The following is a 10,856-nucleotide window of genomic DNA, read 5'->3' as shown; positions in this document are numbered from 1 at the left end:
CATGACAAATACTTTGATTTTAGCTTAATTGTTAAAATAAGATTAAACAATAACACTCTTTTTATTAATAATTCAAGCAAATAAATCTTTCTTTGTTTTTCAAATATTGTTGGAACTCTTTTATTTTTATCAGTCAAAATATATTAACATTTATTGAGACTTCAAATTATTAAACAAATGAAATCATTGTTAATTATTTTGGTTAATCATTTCTATCTATTTTAGTTAAACAAGTCCAGTTTAAATAATAATTTAAAAGATGTTTCAAGACAAAGTATTTTATAGTTATATTAATTTAAAAACTAAGGCTTCAATCTTTTTATCATAATGTTGATAATAATTAGTTGACTAAACAATCTCATTCATTAGTAGTACTGTATAATCTAGTGTCTTGAATTTTATATATAATTAATAAATATAAATTCCTTTCTTAGAAAGACTTACCAAATTCTTTGTTTTGATATATTATTCTTATCAAGACATTTTAATAGTCTAATGCTAAAGAATATCTTTATTTAGTTGGGAATTGAATCAAACAAAATGTGTTTCTGTCCAAATAAAGAAAGTAATATTCTCATTCTAATTCTCTTAAGTCTAAAACTATTTTATTTATCTTTCCATTCAACTAGTTGTTATAAATACAATCTTATGTATAACCAATCATATAATAGGGAATTTTTATCAAAGAACTCAATGAGTATCTATTTCTTTAATCATCAGTTAGTTTTACATATCTCATCTGAGTTTTTTCTTATGAAATACAAAATAATGAAATGAAATAACCTTTGAGTAAAATTGAATATACTGAATTTTTTATATTTAAACAAAAAAAAACATCCACATATTAAAGAAATAATTTATGTTCAAACAAATAATAATATATAAATTTTCTTTTTAATATTATTTTAAAGAGATTTAATAATTGGATTTGTATTGCTGTTGTTTAGTCTTTTTTATTAACTTTGATGAAACAATAAATTCATTAACTCATTGTAGGTAATAGTTAGTAATAAACCTTGAAACAATAGATTAAGAAAAGAAATAAAGGAAGATTCTTCATAGACTCAAATTAAAATCTAAACAATGTTTTTATATTTTCATAGAACTTAAAAAAAAATTATAAAAATCATAAAAATATAATTAAAAAAACAACTACTAAAAAACTATATTTTAATAAGAAGAAAAAAGAAAACAAAAATAACTAAAAAAGAAAGAAAGAACTTAAAAATCATCATATTATTGTTATGAGATTTTTTGCAATCCTTGCTTTAACATTTGTCCTTTCAGCATGTGCCCAATCAAGTGGATTTTGGATGCCAACACTATACCGTGTTCAAGAAAGACTTGGAGAAGTTGCTATGAGATTAGATGAAGTTGAAGATGAAGAAAGACATGTCGGAGATATGATTGACGAAAATATTAAAGATTTAGAAAATGTGATCACAAAACGAGAAAAATATATTATTGGAAGAAAATTAACACATTTAAGATCTAAAATGGTTGTTTACCATACAAAGAAATTAGCCCTTCTTAGAGTTATGAAGAAAATTGTTAAAAACATCCCAAGAAAATTCAGAGCTAGAATGATTAGAAGATTAAGATTAGAAAAGAGATTCAACGCTATTAGAGATATTGCCCGTGATGCTAAGTATGTTCTTAAGTCACATGGACATATTTCACATAAAACAGATACCAAAAAAACTCTCAAGAGAATTGGACATGGAATATACAAAAACACTAAAGGAAAGAAATAATTAATCTTTTGTCTCTTGTTTTAATTCAATAGAATTAATTAGTTTTAATTTTTTTTCTAATATACAGAGACATTTGTTACAAAGTATTAATGTATGAAAAAATAAATAAACAGGTCCTAAATAATACAATTATTCATTGCACAATTCAAGTAATTTCTCTGAAATAATATCAAATATTTGATTAATATTATTCCCTGTTTTTGCACTACATTCTAAATTACCAATAATATTTGAGTTACAACTGTTAATAAAGTCATTCACAGAATTTTGATTAACTTCACGTTCTTCTTGTAAGTCATCTTTATTTCCAACAATTAAAATCATTATGTCATTGGTTGTATTAGACTTTAATTCAGCAACCCAATCAGTTACAGCATTAAATGTTTCCTAATTCAATAAGTTTTATTATTTTCTTTTTTTTTCTTATTAACTAATATTGAATTTAAACAAACTCGTTTTGTAATGTCATATACTAATAAGGCAACTGTTGCATTTCTATAATAAATTGAAGATAATGATCGATATCTCTCTTGTCCAGCTGCATCCCATAATTCATATTTAATAATTCTTTTATTATAAGTTATTGTTTTTGAACTAAATGCACACCCAACAGTAGCTGTTTGTCTAACAAATTCATTACTAATCCATCTGTGTAAAATACAAGTCTTTCCAGTTCCCATCTCTCCTAAAACAACTACTTTTATTCCTTTAGAAAGTTGTTCATTCAAAGGTAATGGTGTTGGAGGTTCATCATTTGTGACTATTAATTGAGTGTAAATTCTCTTATTTGTTTAAATGAAAAGCAAACTATCAATAATACTTTCGTTTTTTCCTGAACAACAAGACATACGAGTGAATGTTTTGAGTTATTTCTTTATATTTTTAGAGTAATAATTTATTTTTTTTTTCAATCTTTTTCATCTTTTTATTTTCCTATTTTATTAACAAAAAACAAAAACATAAAATAAAGTTAATGTTATTTATTTTTTGTGACAAATAAATAAAACACAAAAATAAAAAGTTAAAAGAGAAAAAAACTGAAAATCTAATAGACATTCGTTTAGCTCTAATGAATCATCTCCTTCTTTTTATGATGACATTTTTTGCTTTCACTTATGGAGAGGTACAAGAAAATCCAACAAAAGAATACCAATCACTTTTATTTCAACCTGTTGTTGTTTGTTTAATTATATTTTTATAGTAATAAATATTAATTAATAAAAATAATACTTATTGTAAAATAGTATCAGTCAGTTGTTGTAGCTGACTTCATTCCATTAATTATGATTGCAGTTGTTATTATTATTATTGTGAGTGTTATTGTAGGGTCAATTATTACTAATTCAATGGCAAAAGATGCGGAAAAGGATGCAATTCTTTATCTCTCTTCTAAAATTGTTTGTGTTTAAATCAATTCATTAAAAATAATTTTTAAGAGGAATTAACGTATGTGTAGAATTAAATTAGTGTTAAGTGAATAAATTAATTCACCTTTTTGTTTATTTGTCTTTTTGATTTAAAATGAAAGTGCATAATTTTTGTATAAAAATAAAAAAAAGTTTTGTTTAAGAATAACATTTTATAAAAAAAAGTAAAAATGTTTTTCTTTTATTTGACTGTTATTTTTTATATAATATTTTAACTTCATGATTTTTAGTCGTTACTTTGAACGTTAATTTAAAAATTAATACATTTCATCAATTTTGATATTCATTATTTATAAAAATATAAAAAAGTAATTTTTAATTAGAAAGAGATTCTAATAAAATTATAAAAGACTTTTAGAATTTAAATATATTTTTGTTTATTATACTTTAGGAATAGTTTATCCTTTTTAATTTTTAAGGAATATAATCATATTAATTTTACTATCACTTAAATTTTAAAAGAAAATTAACGAAACTTTAATAGTAAATACTTGCTTTTTAGTATTTATAGAAATAAAGAAATTAGTATAGGATATTATCAAATTAAAAGATAAATATTATATTACTATTAAATAATTCTAATGTCAATACTTTTCATTATTAATTTAGAAGTTTATATAATCAGAATGTTTCATTGTTGAGATTTAGTCTTCTTTTTTTTATCAAAAACACTCTATAAAGACAGTTTTTCTCAAACTAATGTTATATTATTTCTATAACAAACAATGATCCAAATACGTTTAAATATTTGTTATAAGTAAAAATGAAAAATAGTCATTAATTTATTGTTATCCAATTAATATTTTAAAACTTCCATAAAATAATTATATAGAGTCTAATCATTAACTCTGAAAGTTTTTTGTCTTTTATGTATAGGATTTTCTTTTATGATTAATATGAGCTTTCATTTCTATTGACTTAATGTGTTATAACCAAATTTATTTTTTTTGTATAAATATTAGTACTTTCAGTGTTATTACAAATGTTATTCTATTATCAAAAAATGAAGTTTTGGATATGATTATTTCCTTTTTTGATTAATAAAAATAATTGTGACTTATTATGTTTTTATTACTATTGTGCATTTCTCACAATTTTTTTTTGGGCTTCCATATCTAGTTTTTGTTAATACTTTTGTTTTAGATACTTTAAATTCTTATAGGGGTTGTTAGTTCAATAAGTCTTTATTGTACGAACAATTCGTTCAAACAGGAATTGACATAAATATTTTTGTTTCATTCAGTTATAATTCGGATTTAAAGAATGAGCAACGAAAGGTGTTATCTTCTTTTAACTCTTTTTAAGTGAAGGTATTACAAACTAAGACAACTGAAAACCACTCAAAATAAAATCACAAATATCTTTTTGATACAAAAAGAAAATTTTAAAGTGAGAATATATATTTTTCAATTTTCATATTAATGGAATTTGCACCTTTTTTGAAGAAGAAACGGGGTTGAGTTGAATTTCTTCTTTTGTTTCATGGAGAAAGGAAGAGGCAGAAAAAAAAAATAAAAAATTCTTTAAAAAAGGAAACAGAGTTATTTTGAAAAATGAACTTAATAATCAGTGGTTTCTAGACATGGGAGATAAATATTCTATTCAAATGTCTCTCGCTGTTATCCAATCATGCATTGACCGTAAACAAAAACAAACGATGGAAACTTACCAACAATATGAAAATAAATTTATTCAAGGAAATAATCTTTGTGAGACTAATCAAAATTCATTACTTGGATGTATGAAAATTGGACTAACAATTTATTATTCTATTAAACAAACAGATAAATTGGCATCATCATTATTAGCATTAATTCAACCTGAAATATTAACTGTAAATACTGTTCAACAAATATTAGAATTATCAATATCTTATTTAACAGCTCAAAATATTAAATCAAATAAAAAAATACTTCAATTTACATTTGGACTAATAGAAAATACTATTCCATTCAAAATAGAAAAAAAATTTGTTCTTGAAAATTTTAAATTACTTAATGATATGTTTTGTGTTGTTTCTCCAAATGATGTTTGTTTTAGTATATCATTTTAAATGTATATAAGTGTTATTCATTTAATTAGTCAAATGCCCGTGCAATTAGAAAGATTCAGGAAAAATATATTCGTTCATTATTTATTATGTATGGAGGAGTAACTCGTTTTGATGAAGACATTGAACAGCCTTCTCCATCATTATCTTCACATTTACAATTTTTTAGTTCAAATGGTTTAAGAAGAGAACGTGATAGAGCAATGTCACTTTCAGTAACTAGAGGAACTAAATTGAGTTCCTCAGATAAACTAAAGTTTACTCCTTGTAATGATGATATTTTTGTGAATCCTCAAAATAATTTCCATGGAAATACTCCTATATCAGTTTTAAGTAGGATAACAAAGAAAGAAGATAAAGAAATCATTGAAATAAAAAATAATTCAAATGATAGTATTAATTCTCATGAAAATACAAGTTATCATTCAAATGAACCTCACGACACATTCCTTGGAGAATTTGTTTCTGATGATGAAGAAACATCTTCATCAGAAGACAGCTCTGTTGATAAAGAAATTAAATCTCCAAAAACACCAAAAGAAGGAGAAAGTACAGAAGAATATATTGGACAAATGAGTGAAGAAAAGTCTACATTAACTAAAGGTGGAAGTACACAAGAACTTCAAGTTCAAAAAGAATTAGCTCAAATGAAACGAAGAACAGCAAGACAAGATAGTGTACTTGAAAAAGAAAAGTTACTTGAAGAAGATTTACCAATTCATTTAGCAATACTAAGTTTATTAATAAAAAACAGTTCATTCGATCATATAAAGTCTCCATTTTTATCAGAACAAATTAAGAAATCCCCATGGAAAGAATTAAGAGGGAAAAGACCAATGGTTCTTAGAATGGAAAAACATATTCTTGAATTAACACGTTATTGGTTAGATAAATGTCCTGAAACATGTAATCCTACAGTAATCAATAAATGGAATATTGATTTTGTTGGTTGTTTAAGTTATAATGTATTTTCTGATGATAAAACATTATTTATTACATCATTACAAATACTCATTATTTGTATACTCAAATTTAGAGCAAATTTAAAAACTGAAATTGCATTATTATTAAATTCAATAGTTTTCTTCTATATTTTATCACCCTTACCATTATATTCATATAAACAAATAGTTATATCTGAATTAGTAAAGTTATGTCAAGACTCTCAATTTTTAAATGATATATTCTTAAATTATGATTGTGATAAGTTTGGACAAAATATCTTTGAAGAATTATTAAATACTATTTGTTTTATTCTTACACCTGAATTTAAAAATGCTTCTATAGAAGAAATTCCTATTAAAATTCTTGCAGATATGAGAAAAGAATGTTTATCATTAGTTCATATTATCATAGACTCAATTAAAAAATTAATGATTCAGGTAAATAGATTAGAAAGTATTGGAATGGTTGAATTAGATAATGGAATTCCTGTTAAAACAAACTCAACATTAATTTTAAAATGTTTAATTGATAGAAAAATTAAAGTTGATATTGTAAAAGCTAAACAATTATTCAAAGAAAAACCAAATGATGGAGTTTCATATATGATTAAATCAAATTTATGTTATAATGACCCAATGTCTATTGCTCAATTTCTTAAAAAATTAGAAGGTATTGATAAAATTGCATTAGGTAAATATCTTACTTCTAATAAAGACTTTAATAAAGAAGTCTTTAAAGAATACATGAAATTAATTGATTTTAATGGACTAAGTGTTGATGAAGCATTAAGATTAATGTTTAATTTATTTGTTATGCCAGGAGAAGGTCAAGTAGTTGACCGTGTAATGGAAATGTTTGCCTATAGATATGCTGAGTGTTGGAGTGATAAAATGAAAGAGATGAATATTACATCAAATCAAATATATTTCTTAGCTACAACAATTATTTTCTTATCAACTGAAACACATAATTCAAATGTCAAAACAAAAACAATGGATAGTTATGAGAAATTTAAACAAATGGTTGAACAATTTAATTTTACATTACCTGATAGTTATCTTCAACCTTTATACCAAAGTGTTACTCAAAATGCATTTTTGATTCCAGAACAAAAAGAAAAAGTTGAAAATGATAATAAATATATAATTACTATTAAGAATAATCCTCATCAAAGACCTCAAATTTTATTGTTAAAAAGTCAAATTACTGAAGCTAAAATTGATGAAGATACTGTTGAGTCATTATCCATTTCTAATAAAGATATTCTTCATGCACTTATAGAAACTATGGTTCCAATAGAATTAAAAAGTTTAAAAATTGCGTTTGATACATATAATGATATTACAGATACTTTAACTTATTTAAAAGAAATGCTTGACATTTGTATTGTAATGGATTGTAGAGAAATGACTGAACTTATTATTAAAACTATGTGTGAATGGTGTGTGTATTATGATTTTAATAGTTGTAAATCATGTAATATTCAGGTTACTAAAATGATAATAGATATTAGTAATTCATTACAAAATAAATTACATGGAGGATGGAAGTATTTGTTTATTGTTCTTTCAAGATTTGAACAAATGAACTTAATTGAACATCAAACTATTTCAACATTAAAAAGTATTCCAAAAAATACTAGAAAATTATTTTTTATGGAAGTCCAACATCAATTATATCAACCAAAAGATATTAAATTACCAACAAACATTTCAAATGATATACTTAATTTAAAGAAAGAATTAAAAATTGAAATTGAAACAATACCATTAATATTTGATTCATTAAAACTATTAAACGAAGAAAGGTTTTGTGAAATTATCAAATGTCTAAGTAGCAGTGCCTTAAATGAATTAAATTGTATCACTCCACCAATGTTATTATTAAATCAATTTAAATTAATTGTTGAAGGATTTATTGAAAAGAATAAAGAAATAAATAATAAAGAAACAATTGAAATTATAAGAAATTTCTTATTACAATGTATGCTTCATCCACATGAAATTATTTCAATGAAAGCTATAGAAATATTTTTTAGATTTTGTGAATTGGATTTATTTAAAGAATCAAAAGAAATATTAAAACCAGTTGTTATTGCAATGGGAGATTCTCCTTTAGAGAAATGTCGTTCTAATATTCTTGAAGTATTAAAGAAAGAATTAAAAAAGAAAGATAATTATATAACACAATCTTGGAAAGAAGTATTTGAAATATTATTCATTTCTACTATGGATGAATCTTTAAGTATTATGAAAGAAGGATATGAAACATTAAGCACAATAATAGAATTAAAATATGAATTTGATGAAAAATATTACTCATATTTCTTTAAAACACTTATAAAATTTTCTCTTACTAATGAGAAAGCAGTTGTTCAAGATAAACAAAGTGATCCAATTATTATTGTTGGATTAAATAGAATTATTGATAAATATCCAATTGATACTATTGACTTAAGTTTAGACTCTCATTTCTTTGATATTTTCTTTGATTTCTTATTTACTCATATGAATATTACAAAAAGTCAGCACATTATTATTTCTTCTTTGGCATTACAATCTTTAACTCATTACATTGAAATTTATTCTCCAAAACTTTCATACAATGATTGGTATTTTGTGTTTTATAAAATATTCTTTAGAGTTTTAGAACCAATTGGATATTATCATTTAAAATCTGAAAATATATTTAATTCTCGTGGAGATGAGTGGTGGTCATCTGTATGTTTAAGTATGTTAACTAGAGCCTGTGATTTCATTTCTAAAAATCCAGGACTATTACAACCATTTATGGCTGACATTATTCATATTGTAATTACTTTTATTATTAGAGGTATTTCTCAATCTTCATCTGTAGCTGTATTAACAATTAAATTAATATTTTCTTATTTTATAGATAATCCAAATTATATTCCAATGTATAAACTTATGATAGAAGATATTATTAATTACATGTATGACTCAATGAAATATTTTGTTGAATTACCTTCAGTACCTTTAACTAATGAAAGTAAAACAAACCATCAAGAAATAACCTCTAATGAAGAACAACAACTCAAATGTAGTTTTTGTAATAAAGAATTATATGAATTTAATAAATTAAGATGTCCATTGTGTGATACATTTTATTGTTCTGTTGAATGTAAAGAAAAAGATAAACAAAAACATCATCATTCATCTGAAATAAAATCAACGTTCAAAGAACAATTTATTCCTCATTTATTTATACCATCATCATTTGATTTCCCATCAACTACATCTGCTTTTGATACATTTTTAAATGCAATATCTTCATTTTCTCAACAAATTACATTAATATCTAAAGAAGAAGATCAAGATATATTAATATGTTTATTAAATAATATAAAACGATTTATTGATGTACTTAAAGAACTTAAACAAACAAATCCAAATTATCAAAATGTTTTATCAATCAAGAATGCAATAGAATATCATCTCACTTTATTTGCACATGAAGTATGTAAGACATATCCAATTGTTATTGTCAATTTGATGAATGAATTTTTAAGTATTAGTTCAGATACTATTCTTCTTCTTGCATTTGAATTAATTGAAAAATGTGATAATGAGCTACTTAGAATTGTTCATCAACAATCATTCTCCAACCTTCTTTCATTAATTCCTCATGAAAATATTGAAATAAGACAACACCTAAGTTCTGCTTTATTAAAAATATATAATGCCATCAAATAATTCAATTATTATCTTTAAATACAATTTGATGTTTGTTTGATAAAAATGACTCAATTATTCACTCTCATAACTTTCATCATTTAAACTTTCACTGTCTTCATTTAATAATGAAGAAAAATCACTTGAAAAATCATCATCTTCATCATCAGAGTAAGGTTCCATTTGATTTTTAAAATAATATAAACTATTAAGAATAATATCATTAGAAAAACATATAGTATCATCTATTTGTTCATCTAATTTATCTTCAATTTCTTCTTCTTCCTCTTCATTACTATATTCTTCTTTTTGGTTTATTGGTTCAAAGAAATCAAAAAATGAATGTTGACTTGAATCAATCATTTTAGGGTTTTTTCCATCATAAAAAGTAACACCTGAATTTGAAATTTTAGGATAATAAATTGGTTCATTAAATATATATGATACTGTTTTACTTAATTCCGTTTCTTCAAACCATTCATTTTTTTCAAACTCAAATACAAGCTTAAATCCAACTCTTAATCTTTTTCTATCAGCTATTACTGGTCCAACTGTACTAACTACTGTAAATGATGTAAGATAAATATCTTTTAAATGTTCTAAGATTTCAATGTCCGTATTTGTTGATTGTATTTTCTTTAATATTCCAGAGTTTTGAAGAACATAACTCCAATAGTGGGGAATTTTTTCACGTGAAGGTTTAAATGCTTGAAATCGTTGATGAGATTCTCGAAATTCATTTATCATTACCATTTCATTTTGTATTGTTAAATTATTAAGTTCTATTTGTTGTTGTTCTAATTCAGATATTGCTTCAATGGTTTCTTTACCAAACTTAGCAATCATTTCACTATATTTATTCTCTTGTTCTTGGTCTAAATGTTCAACCATTTTTGCAATAATTAAGTTCATTATTTTGGAAAATAAATTTCTTAAAAAGTGTCATAGAAAAACATAAAAGTAAATAAAAAAGTGTTAAATTAAAATA

At 23.5% G+C, this 10,856-nt stretch overlaps 5 protein-coding genes across 5 annotated transcripts; 3 read left to right on the top strand and 2 right to left on the bottom strand.

Annotated features, from left to right (window-relative positions):
• Positions 1 to 1,244: 1,244 nt before the first annotated feature.
• Positions 1,245 to 1,754, top strand: ENU1_122770 (hypothetical protein; the record flags this gene model as incomplete). The annotated part of the gene is made up of 1 exon (XM_008859862.1): positions 1,245 to 1,754. The coding sequence occupies one exon, from the start codon at positions 1,245 to 1,247 to the stop codon at positions 1,752 to 1,754; it is 510 nt and encodes a 169-aa protein (XP_008858084.1).
• A 66-nt stretch (positions 1,755 to 1,820) lies between these two features.
• Positions 1,821 to 2,602, bottom strand: ENU1_122760 (Rab family GTPase; the record flags this gene model as incomplete). Its single annotated transcript, XM_008859861.1, has 3 exons — positions 1,821 to 2,141; positions 2,207 to 2,514; positions 2,563 to 2,602. The coding sequence occupies 3 exons, from the start codon at positions 2,600 to 2,602 to the stop codon at positions 1,884 to 1,886; spliced, it is 606 nt and encodes a 201-aa protein (XP_008858083.1). The 3' UTR covers positions 1,821 to 1,883.
• A 245-nt stretch (positions 2,603 to 2,847) lies between these two features.
• Positions 2,848 to 3,243, top strand: ENU1_122750 (hypothetical protein; the record flags this gene model as incomplete). The annotated part of the gene is made up of 3 exons (XM_008859860.1): positions 2,848 to 2,931; positions 2,999 to 3,151; positions 3,211 to 3,243. 3 exons carry the CDS (start codon positions 2,848 to 2,850, stop codon positions 3,214 to 3,216), a joined length of 243 nt encoding a protein of 80 aa, XP_008858082.1. The 3' UTR covers positions 3,217 to 3,243.
• A 1,520-nt stretch (positions 3,244 to 4,763) lies between these two features.
• Positions 4,764 to 9,889, top strand: ENU1_122740 (Sec7 domain containing protein; the record flags this gene model as incomplete). The annotated part of the gene is made up of 2 exons (XM_008859859.1): positions 4,764 to 5,210; positions 5,264 to 9,889. The coding sequence occupies 2 exons, from the start codon at positions 4,764 to 4,766 to the stop codon at positions 9,887 to 9,889; spliced, it is 5,073 nt and encodes a 1,690-aa protein (XP_008858081.1).
• Positions 9,890 to 9,943: 54 nt separating this feature from the next.
• ENU1_122730 (nucleosome assembly protein, putative) lies at positions 9,944 to 10,780 on the bottom strand (the record flags this gene model as incomplete). The annotated part of the gene is made up of 1 exon (XM_008859858.1): positions 9,944 to 10,780. The coding sequence occupies one exon, from the start codon at positions 10,778 to 10,780 to the stop codon at positions 9,944 to 9,946; it is 837 nt and encodes a 278-aa protein (XP_008858080.1).
• Between the last annotated feature and the right edge of the window lie 76 nt (positions 10,781 to 10,856).

The sequence above is a fragment of the Entamoeba nuttalli genome (assembly GCF_000257125.1).
Source record: "Entamoeba nuttalli P19 unplaced genomic scaffold asmbl_5176, whole genome shotgun sequence".
NCBI lineage: Eukaryota > Evosea > Mastigamoebida > Endamoebidae > Entamoeba > Entamoeba nuttalli.
Note: the sequence above shows the minus strand (reverse complement) of the source record. Positions and strands in the feature narration are given on the sequence as shown.